At 48.5% G+C, this 12,189-nt stretch overlaps 1 protein-coding gene across 1 annotated transcript in view; it reads left to right on the forward strand.

Moving 5' to 3' along the window:
• Positions 1–151: 151 nt before the first annotated feature.
• Positions 152–12,189, forward strand: part of DNAJC7 (DnaJ heat shock protein family (Hsp40) member C7) — a 32,833-nt gene continuing 20,795 nt past the window's right edge. Inside the window, exons 1-2 of the mRNA XM_044298603.1 lie at positions 152–305; positions 6,559–6,647. Of these exons, the coding sequence (XP_044154538.1) occupies positions 232–305; positions 6,559–6,647 (163 nt within the window). The 5' untranslated portion in view covers positions 152–231. The remainder of the gene's footprint in view (positions 306–6,558; positions 6,648–12,189) is intronic.

Raw genomic sequence — 12,189 nt, forward strand, 5'->3', positions numbered from 1 at the left:
TAAGGTGAATGTGCCTTTAAACTTGCGTCTCCATGACAACACAACTTCCGCTTTCCCAACGACTTCTGGGTGTGCCCTCTTCTAACAGGGCCGCTCGCGAGCTTCCGGGGCGGTTACGACTGCGGCTTCTCTCGTCTCTATGGTAGTTGTGCGGTCTCACTGGCGCTCGTATCGGCTTGGAGGACCCGGAAGTCGCGTCTCTTTCTCCTTCCCTTCTAAGCCGGCGGTAAGATGGCGGCAACCGCGGACTGTGATGTGATGATGGCGTCCGTAGAACCGGAGAGGAGTGCGGAGGAGCGGGATCGGTACGTGAGCTGAGGGCGCGTGGTTATGGTGGCGGGAGGACGACGGGGGTCGGCTGTGGTGATTGACATGTGGAGGGGTCAGGGAGGGGGAGGGCTGGCATGGCTGCCTGAGGCCTGACTGGGGCTTGTTAACCCCCAATGTGACACGTCCTGAGGGCAGCTGTGTGCCCAGTCCCATGGAGCTGCCTGACATCAGTGGGTGGTGTGTGTGTGTGTGTGTATATATATATATATATATTATTGTTGGTGGTGGTTGGCATTGGTGTAGCTTTAACCCTTCACCTTCCTTGCCGACCAATGCACTATTCCCTGGATGGTTGGGTTCATCTGCCACTTGTGCGTCCCTTTCTTACCTAGAACATGGCGGATGACCCACGTAGGATATCCAATCTGCCCCAAACCCTTTCCATAAGAATGTGTGCAATCTTATCAGCTAAACACTAGGGCGGCGACACATTGCACCACACTGTGTACCGTGATGGCTGGAATTCCAGGGGAACTGCTGGTAATGGAATCATGTAGGGATAGGTGTCATCCATGGGTTCCCCCAGCAGGACCCCCCAACGAATCCATATGGCCTGATCGGCATTTAGAAAGGGGTTGTATAACAGGACAGACCTTTATTTTTATTTTTTGGGGGGGTAATAAAACCTGGTTTGACTCCTGTACGTCTCATAGAAGGTGATGGCGTTGCCCGAGGTCACCTATCCAGCTCACGTATTGTGCTGAGGTTTAGTAAATAGCTTATGTTCTGGTTGCTATGGGCAACAGTGCCATTTATTTCGATATGGGAGCCATACTGTACCACCGTCGGCTGCAGAGAGCGGCAATCAAGTCGTCCTGCATGGAGCCTATAGCTGTTATATATATGTTTTATACTGATGGGCTATCCTCTGGAAAGGTAATCAATATCAGATTGGCGGGGGTCCGACTCCAGGCACCATGAGCGTCAGTGAAGTCCTGTTCGGGTGAATGTTCCTGAGCTGCAATGACAATAACAGCCACTATCCAATGGATGGCGCTGTGCTTGGTAAGCAGCAGGCAGGCCGCGGCACTCACCGGAGCACCGCAGCCTCTGCAAACAGCTGATGGTCGAGGATCCCGGATGTCGGACCCCCACTGATGTGATATTGGTGATCTATCCTGAGGACAGGTCATCAGTGTCAACATCTTGGAAAACCCCTTTAAGGGCTGATTGGAGCAGACCCCCCCCCCCCCACCCCGTAATCTCCGCAATGGAAGGTTCCTAAATTTGACTCCCATCAGGCCAGCCTCTGCACAATAGAAGCTCCCAGCATAACCAGTCACCCTGCAGGCATACTGGGAGTTGTAGTCTTGCAGGAGCCACATTTCTGGGGATCACTGATTCCATTTAGGGTACACGCTGTCAGATCCACAGCCCGGCCTGTCAATTTAGAGCCCTGGCACCATGAGGTCGTTTAAGGACACCCACTCCAATAACTGGGTGTTAAAGGGCCTTCAGCCTCCTGTCCTCTACCGCACCAGCAAAGTCCAGCAACCAGTGCTTCTCCAATAGATTGTATGGAAGACCTTGCCATGCTATTGTCAAGATCTCTGCTCCCTGTCAGTGAATGTGAGCTTTATGTCAAAACTTGTCCTAAGTGTATGTTGTAAGCAATGACTGCTTCTGTTCACTGACAATAAAGAGATCTGGCTTAAAAGGGGTCTCTAGCCCTTTGAGACCTTTTACAAATGACTGATAACAGTATAAAATGATAAAACCGGATTCCGCCCTCGGTTTTCTGTTGCTGATTTGCACTAACTACTACCATGGGATCTGCATGCCTTCCATGGAGATAATCCGTGTACGGCTAACCAGCCACGGGAGCCACGTGTCCCTTCTTGTTGTTAACTTCAAATCCACATGGAAAAAAAATCAGTGGAGCGCCCATGAGGGCGAAATCCATGTAAAAGTCCTGCTGAGCAAACAGACCTTAAAGGGATTGTCCACTCTTTTTATATAATTGGCCTATCCTCAGTATCGGCCGTCAGTGTCTGGGTGACTGGGGTCTGACACCCCATACACCCACCGATCCCGAACTACACAGCGCCATTCATTGTCAAGTGGACGGAGCTGGTTATTGCAGCGCTGCCTCCATTCACTTCAGTGAGAGCACTCTGCAGTCACCAGCTCCTTACCCTACACCAGGGACCTTTGCTTCAGTGAAACTACAACTCCCAGCATGCACACTTAAGCCTCATTCACACATCCATGTTTTGGTCGGTGATTTCCATCCGGACACTGGTGTGTGAATGAGGCATTATCCTGTTTTTCTTGTCAGGGTACTTTCACACTTGCGTTGTTCTTTTCCAGCATAGAGTTACGTCCTAGGGGCTCTATACCGGAAAAGAACTGATCAGGATTATCCCGTGCATTCTGAATGGAGAGCAATCCGATCAGGATGTCTTCAGTTCAGTCTTTTTGACTGATCAGGAAGGAGATAATACCGCAGCATGCTACGGTTTTATCTCTGGCCCCCAAAAAATGAGCGCTTGCCGGAAAGCCCGATCCGGCATTCAAAATACCGGAATACCGTATCCGTCCTTGCACAGACTGAAGAAAATAATTGCTGGATCCGTTTTGCCGGATGACACCGGAAAGACGGATCCGGCATTTCAATGCATTTTTCTGACTGATCAGGATCCTGATCAGTCTTACTAATGCCATCAGTTGGCATACATTTTTGGCATATGACTGAACTGCTTGCCGGATCACTCTGCCGCAAGTGTGAAAGTAGCCTAAGGCAAAAACGCTTCCATTACTGATAATGCAGCCGCCTGCATCCGCCGTTATGAAGGGATCCGGTTGTATTATGTATAACATAGCCAAGACGGATCCGTCATGAACTCCATTGAAAGTCAATGGGAATGGATCCGTTTTCTATTGTCAGAGAAAATGGATCTGTCCCCATTGACTTGCATTGTGGGTCATGACAGATCTGTTTTGCTCCGCATCCCAGGACTGCAAGAAAACAGTAGCATGCTGTGGTTTGCTCTCCGGTATGAGAACGGAACGCATTTTGGAGCATTCTGTTCAGTTACATTTTGTCCCCATTGACAATGAATGGAGACAAAACGGAAGCGTTTTCTTCCGGTATTGAGCCCCCTATGATGGATCTCAATACCGGAAAACAGAAACTCTCTAGTGTGAAACTAGCCTGACTTCCCTAAAAGTGGAGGATTCTGAGAGTTGTAGTTTCTGAACAGCTGGAGTGTGGGTGGTTGCTGATCTCTACCCTACACAATGGGCAGAGCTGCTGCAGAACTAGCTGATGGGTGAAGGTGTGGGGAGTCGGACCCCCGCTGATCCTGAGGGTAGGCAATCAGTATCGTGGTGCTGGAAATCCCCTTTAAGGCTGCACTGAATCTACAGCGTTGGGTGGATGGTCACTTCTGGGATACTGGATTTGCTTTGTAGCTATGGCTCATCATGTCCTCAGATCACGTGCATCACGGATCGCGGACCCATTCACGGTCGTGTGCATTAACCCTAACTCGGAGGTCGAACTAGAATTAGTCCCTGAATGTTGAAGGGGTCTTCCAGGGAGATATTTTTTAAAGGTTCAGATCCCTTCTTTATTTACTCTCCCCTCTACTACTTTTCTTTTTCTCAACTGTTTTATGCGTTTTGTATTTTTCTGTGATGTTTAAAAGTTCTAGTAAAAACTGCTAAAAAAAAATTACAGGTCAAGGGGTTAAAAAAAACAAAAACCCTAATTTCCTCCAGCGATCTCCACTGGATCCGCAAAACACTCACGGACATGTGAATGGACCCTAAGGGCTGTTTCACACGAGCGGATGCCGTGCGTGACATCCGCTGCGTGAATGACAGCCAAGACCCGATGCAGACAGCAGAAGCATGGAGCAGTAACATGACTGATAATGCTCCGTGCCTCTCTGTGACCTCTTTACTACGAAATCTGACAACTTTATCTCACTGTGATTTCGTAGTAAAGAGATCACAGAGAGGCACGGAGCATTATCAGTCATGTTACTGCTCCGTGCTTCTGCTGTCCGCATCGGGTCTTGGCTGTCATCCACGCAGCGGATGTCACGCACGGCATCCGCTCGTGTGAAACAGCCCTAACACTTTAGGACTCCAGTCTAGTTGAACATGAACTTCCCCTTTTAAGAGAGCGCGATCACTGGAGAACGAGCCAGTTTCCAGCTGCCGTTAAGCCAGTGTTTGTACTGTCGTCTCCTGCGCTCCAGTCCTGATGTTAGAGCGTTCTGGATCACATGGCATCTTCTGACAGTGGCCTCCGATCTGTGGGATGACGTTGTGTGGCTGAACACGTAAATGGTTCTCTTCTGATTTGTAGTCGGGGCTTCACGTGGCATCACTTTTCCTGATGCAGATGCCATGCAGAGGATCAGTCCCCTTTGCACTGCACGGTTATTGCTGGCCAGGCTCGCGGTGGGCCTCATCCTCTGAGCCCTTGTATGTCCATATGTCACAGTATACCTATGTCAGTGGCACTTGTCTGCATCTGAACACGGTTATGGATGAGGATGCATGTATCTGTGTTCATGCCCTCCTGCTGGTTCAATGTCGGCACAGAGCAGGTGTTGTGGTGGATCATAGAAGATGTAGATCAGGGATGGCCAACCTGTGGCTCTCCAGATGTTGCCAAACTACAACTCCCAGCATGCCCGGACTGCCAACAGCTATTAGCCTACAGCAGGGCATGGTGGGAATTGTAGTTTTACAACAGCTGGAGAGCCACAGGTTGGCCATGCCTGATGTAGATGATGCATGCTCCTCAGCATACTAGAAATCCACATGGAATCTACGCTGTAGAACATGCACAGTGTGCATTGTGGGAAGTAAAATGTACATGTCCATGCTTGTCTTGAGTGGCCACACAAATTAGCTCAGTTGAATGCAGATCCAGGCCATGTATAGCTGCAGCTTCACGGTAAAAAGTCAGATGGAATGGAAAAATCCATTGGGTCTACATGGGCACAAAAGTAGAAAAGTTTGCTGCGGATCCGCAACAGAATCCTCACACTGACCTGCAGTGCTGCTCCTATTGAAGTGAATGGGAGCTGTGCTGCAGTAACCAGATCTGTCCACTTCCCAATGAATGGCGCTGTGTAGTTCCAGATCACCTGATCGGGTCCCCGCCACTCAGTTAGTGATGGCCAATCCTGAGGATAGGCCATCATATGTACTGATCAATGTCTTTGGAATTCTGTCCTTCCCTATATGTTATAAGATAGGCTTCTGTTATCAGTGGGCGCCTTCTGTGATAAACTGAGGCGCATTAGGTTCCTGGTGGTTGCCCTTTGGCCAGTCTTCAGACAAAGGCTTGCCATTTGAAATTCCAGTCTAATGTACTTGCGTAGGTAAAGGGGCCAGTTCCAGTGACCTATTGGGGAGCTGCTATTTGAAGGCTATGGATTTTATTTTTCTTGCTCATTTGCTTCCTAAATGCAAAAGTATCTTCACCTGCTGAATGTGATATATTGCCGTTCTCTCTGCTCTCCCTTCTCTCTGTGTTAGAGATGGCAGCAGGGAGGAGGAGGAGGTTGTACAATGCAGATGAAATCATGGAAATGAATTCTGCATCAGTGTAGGGTGGCCTAGATAAGGAAGGCATGTACAGGAAGCAGCATCCTGGACACACACACCTCACATCCAGCCTGTATTACTAGGAGGGGCAAACTCTGATGAGAAAAGTCTGACACTAAGCAAATCTCAAACTGAATGGAGAAAATAAATGAAGGAATGAGGTTTGCAGCCTGAGAGTCATTAGGCGCACTGTCCATCGGCCAGCTTAGCCCACCAATGCTGCCTGCGGTCTAGTTGCTAGTAACATCTCAGACTGTTGGCTGGTGATAGTGACTTTATCCCTCCCGTAGGGCACCATCCACCTAGGATATGACATGCCGGCATGCACCACCTTCCGTATCTTTTTATCTCTGAATCAAGCACAGGCCCTTTTTATATCTATGTAATGAGTCAACCATTAGGCTAAATTGTTTGGAGGCAGATTTTCCTGCAGATTTTTCAGACAAACATGGCTTGGGAATAATAAAGGAATCACTTACACCTTCCTGCTGGATCCACTTCTGTCTTTGGCTGAAAAACCTGCAGGAAAATCTGCCTGTAAACCTCCTCCAGAATCTCAGTGAGAACCTTCCCTTACATTAAAAACATCCCTCCGGTGCAGAATACAAAGTGAGTGTGGGCGTACTTATGGTATAATAGTACTTTCCTCTGTTACAGGGAAGCTGAAGCTTGCAAAGAGAAGGGGAATGCATTCTATGCACAGAAGGACTACAACGAAGCTTACAACTACTACACTAAGGCCATTGGTAAGTACTGCCGGCCGGGACCAGCCTTTGTTTCTTCCTGTCAGGGGTCCTACGTATTCATGCAGAGACTGTCGGTTGCAGTTATCTGAATGTGCTTGATGCCCAAACAAGCCCATAGATTTCTACCAGCCTCATTCAGATGACTAGGACAGGCCCAGAAATGCCTGCAGGATTGTAGTCGTCCCACCACTCATTGCCCAGCTTGCCTTGCTGAATATCAGCAACACAGAGGAACATGGTTGGTTTTAGGTTCTTTTAATGTGTCGGCATTTGTTTTTTGTCGGGTGTCCTATATATGTGTATATATGATCCAGAAGAAGGCTGCGGCATTGACATGTAAGGTTCTAGGCTTTATTTAGAACTGGGCAGCATTAAAGAGGTTGTCCAGACTTTTACTATTGATGACCTATCCTCAGATCGGCGGGAGTTCGACACCCGGCACTCCTGCCTATCGGCTGTTTGAGGAGACTGCTCTCGAAGTGTGCACGTGCCGTATCTCTTCCTGCTCACCGATGTATGTCTATGGGACAGCAGCACTGAACAGGAAGAGAGAAGGGAGACAGCATGTACACACTGCATGCGACGTCTCCTCAAACATCTGGTGTCGGACCCCCGGCCATCTGATATTGATGACCTAACCTGAGGATAGGTTATCAATAGAAAAAGCCCCGACAACCCCTTTAAAAGGGTTGGCAAAGGGTTTCAACCATTCACCTGTCCTCAGGATGGGGGATAACTTCCCAATCAATGTGGGTCTGTCTGCAGGGACTCCCTGTGACCAAGAGAACGCGGGCATCCCAGTCCTCTGTGTGAATGATGTAGGCGTCGATCATGCCCGCTCTGCTCCATTCAGCCCTGTGTGACTGGCAGACAGCTCCATAGGGTTGACTAGAGAAGCAGGGCACATTTCGGAAAGGCCCCTTCAGTCACACAGGGAACTTGTACACCCCTCATTTTTGTGATTCCTGTGGATCCCAGCAGTTAGACTTGATCAGAAACTACTCTTGGGTCAAAGTATTCAATACAAGGAAGGACTAGAGCCTTTCTTTTGAAATATTGAATTTAGGGATGAGCGATTCAATTTGTATGAATCTGTTCATCTGAAAATGTACACTTCTTAAGGAATATCCCCCCCAGCTTAGGAAGCTCCCATTGTTGGCTGTATACCTGGCGCAGCCTTGTTAATGTGCTGTTACTACAGTAGCTCCTTCGCTATCATATTTAAACAATATGGCATCAACAAATTTTCATGTCCCGCTAATCAAAAATAATGCATGTGCCGGTACTTGCAGTAACTGTGCATGCGCAAGATTATTATGGCCACACCTTGTTAATCTGCCGGCACATTAGTTGATTGCTTGTAGAAGGACGCTCCCTCACAGACTTAAAACTTGTTCGGATGAGAAAATTGATTCACTTGTCCCGAAGGCTACATGCACACCACAGTGACAAACAGACATGTGATGGACCTTTTTTCAAAAGCCATCACCCGTTCGTTTTAAGACCAATGGTAGTCTTTTGTGGGCATGTAGCCTAACTGGGCATGTAGCCTAACTGAATTGTACTACTTTTTACCACTGAGCAGCAGCCATTAGTATGTCTAGGTGAGTCTGGAACAGTAATCCCCATTCTTGGTGAGTGACAGTCCTCCATTATCAAGTTTTTAGGAAATCAATGACCACCTTTAAGTGGAGCCTCATCTGGTGTCTCATGGAGCTCTGCATCTTTACCAGCACTTTGAGGTTATATATTCTCCATTAGGCCGCAGTTGAAGCCTGCACTGGCTCAGACCACTGATTTGTGGAGCAGTACCAGTAATGCATGGAGCCGCGTCAGGACTATGGGTCTAGTAGTATGGCCCAACACTAGATTCATGTACATGGCTTTTTCTTTTACCTTTTTTCTCTGCGTATACAGCAGATATGTCTGTCACGATTTTGTTATAATGGCAGCTGCATATTGTGTATATATAGATATAGTGAAACCTCTTTGATGCGACCACTTTTCAATTGCAGTGAAAATGGTCTTCTAGATGGGTAGTCCTCTTAAAGGGCACCTGTCAGCAGATTTGCACCTATGAAACTGGCTGACCTGTTGCATGTGTGCTTGGCAGCGGAAGGCATCTGTGTTGATCTCGTGTTCCTATGTGGCCACATTGCTGAGAAAAATAAAGTTTTAATATATGCAATTGCAAATGAGACTCTAGGAGCAATGGGGGTGTTGGCATCACACCTAGAGGCTCAGCTCTCTCTGCAACTGCTGCAGCTTCTGCACTTTGACAGGGCCAGGCGTGATCATGTTTCCACTGCATGGCCCTGTCAATTAGAGAGGACGCGGCAGTTGCAGAGAGAGCAGAGCCTCTAGGTGTAACGGCAACGCCCCGGTTGCTCCTAGAGGCTCATTTGCATATATCATAGCTTCATTTTTCTCAGCAATGGGGCACATATGAACATGGGACCAACACGGATGCCTTCAGCTGCCAAGTGCACATGCAACAGGTCAGCCTTTTAATCCCTAAACCTTTGCTGAAACCATCAAGGTGCAGCATTGCTTCTCGGCGTGCTCCACACCTTCAGTTTTTTATTGGCTCTTAGGCCTCTTTCACACTTGCGTTGTCCGGATCCGGCGTGTACTCCACTTGCCGGAATTACACGCCGGATCCGGAAAAACGCAAGTGTACTGAAAGCATTTGAAGACTGATCCGTCTTCAAAATGCTTTCAGTGTTACTATGGCACCCATAGTAGGAGCGGGGGAGCGGTATACTTACCATCCGTGCGGCTCCCGGGGCGCTCCAGAATGACATCAGAGCGCCCCATGCGCATGGATGACGTGCCATGCGATCACGTCATCCATGCGCCTGGGGCGCCCTGACGTCACTCTGGAGCGCCCCGGGAGCCACACGGACGGTAAGTATACTGCTCCCCGCTACACTTTACCATGGCTGCCGGGACTTTAGCGTCCCGGCAGCCATGGTAACCACTCTAAAAAAGCTAAACGTCGTATCCGGCAATGCGCCGAAACGACGTTTAGCTTAAGGCCGGATCCGGATCGATGCCTTTCAATGGGCATTCATTCCGGATCCGGCCTTGCGGCAAGTCTTCAGTTTTTTTGGGCCGGAGCAAAAAGCGCAGCATGCTGCGCTTTTTTCTCCGGCCAAAAAAACGTTCCGTTCCGGAACTGAAGACATCCTGATGCATCCTGAACGGATTTCACTCCATTCAGAATGCATTAGGATAATCCTGATCAGGATTCTTCCGGCATAGAGCCCCGACGACGGAACTCTATGCCGGAAGACCATAACGCAGGTGTGAAAGAGCCCTTACTTGCGGAGTGCAGATCCAAGTATATAGGATCCATACTCCGCCCCTGGCAAAAGTCAAGCAGAGCCGATTAAACCAAAAGGTTTAGAGAGCTCTGATAGGCGCCCAGCAAAGGTTTAAAGAAGAGGGCCAATGTTGGGGAATTGTACATCACAGAAGGATGTGTTGAGGCAGGATACATGCATCTCTGTATACGTTCCCCAGTCACGCACCTCTCTGAGCCCACGCTGGTATGTAACGTCAGCAGATGTCGTTGCTTCCAGCTGCTTCCTAACCATATGGATCATCTCTAAAAACAGCAGGTTGGCCGAGCAGCTGACGGGCCTGCTTGTTGTGTCCGGGGGGAGGGTATATTGTGCATTAGAAGCATGTGCTGGGCCGGGGAGCTGACAAGTAGTGCGACCAGTTATACAATAAAAAGTCTAGGAGCTGTACCTACAGAAAATCCTGAAGGGCCCGGACGGTGAATTCCGCTGCACAGTCCAATTGTCCTCTAGACCTTTGGCACTCCAGCTGTTCTGATACTACAACTTCCCAAATCCTCCTTTCAATTCTATGGGAGTTACAAGAGCAGCCAAGAAAGTGTACATGCTGGGAGTTGTAGTTTCACAGCAGCCGGAGTACCGAAGGTTGCTGATCCCTGCTCTAGACAGTCTTTCTAGTGTGCAGACGTCACAACTGACTAGTAACAGCCTGAAGACTGTTGCGTTCAATCATTTCACATATGAAAGAGTTGAATGACTTACATTGTGCCGGGGTTTTCCAGTACTTCAGTATTGATGACCTATCCTTCATCAGTATCAGGTCTGACTTCTAGCACCCCCGGTGATCAGCTGCTTGTAGGAGCCTTGGGGCACTGGCGTCAGGCGCAGCTATCTACACTTCGTAGTGACTAAGGCCTATCTCGTACGACTGTTCTCAGTCCAGGAAACATGGCCCGTGTGTTGGCTGAGGCCCCCCGACTTAGTGACTTCTGATGTAGCCAGTCTATTGTACTGTTCTCACTAGATGATGTGAGCACAGTACAGTAGACCCACAACCAGATAGGAACTGACTATCAGAAATCACTATGATGCAGTCAGTTCGGGTCAGGGAGATGCTGCTGAGACTGGGCCAAACACGGTTGTGTGAATAAACCCTAAGCCTGGTTACTGCAGCACTCTCCCATTCAAGTGCCAACGAGAAGGAGAGGGAGGCAGCGTCTCATATGAATTGCCATAATAGGACAAATGTAGGACCAGGTAGTCGGCTCACCTATGGATGTAGTATCAAACACAACGCCTTCAATGTACTATTAGAGTAACCCTCGACTGCAGCCTAGGATCAGGACCAGCGGGACGAGGTAAGTATGAACTGATCCTAGCGGGTGCTGTTATCTGGAGTCAAGTAGATAATCCGGAAGCAAATTCTTATGAATTTGGAACTTTACTTTTTGTCTGTACAACGCATTTCAGGAGCAGATTGTCAACTTCGTCAGCTAATGACATATTACAAAGAGGGCAATCTGCCCTTGAGACACGATGAATAGACATAAAAAATTAATAAAGTTCCCGATTCACAAGAATTTGCTACTGGGTTATATTCTTGATGCCAGATAGCGGCCTACGAGGATTGTTTTATACTCGCCCCTCTGCTCTCAGGAGGACCCTACATGTCTGGGCACTGTATGGACAACCCAATGATAGGACTGTGTACTGTCTAGTTTCCCAAATAGAGGCCGCAGATTTGGGGTCCATTCACACGCCCATATGTGTTTTGTGGGTCCGCAAAACACGGACGCCAGCAATGTGTGTTCTGCATTTTGCGGACCACACATCGCTGGCACTCTCATAAAAAAGGCCTTTTCTTGTCCGCAATTGCAGACAAGAATAGGACATGTTATATTTTTTTGCGGAACGGAAGTGCGGATCCGCAAATGCGGATGTGGACAGCACATTCCGACCCCATTGAAAATAATAGGTCCGCACCGGACCCATTTTGCGGACGTGTGAATGGACCCGTATGGTGATTGATGGGGTCCCAGCAGCAGGACACCCTGTGATCAGCTTCTAACCAAAGGATTGTCACAGTGCACAACCCCTTTAAAGTGTCACACTGTAGGCATGCTGCTGTATAATTATGACCTCTTCTACCACCAGGTTTTCTTCAAGTGGTGTTTTCGAGTTAAAGGGGTATTTCCCATCTCAGACATTGGAGGCATATCGCAAGGGTATGGCGCCAA

This window comes from Bufo gargarizans, chromosome 6 (genome assembly GCF_014858855.1).
Source record: "Bufo gargarizans isolate SCDJY-AF-19 chromosome 6, ASM1485885v1, whole genome shotgun sequence".
Lineage (NCBI taxonomy): Eukaryota > Metazoa > Chordata > Amphibia > Anura > Bufonidae > Bufo > Bufo gargarizans.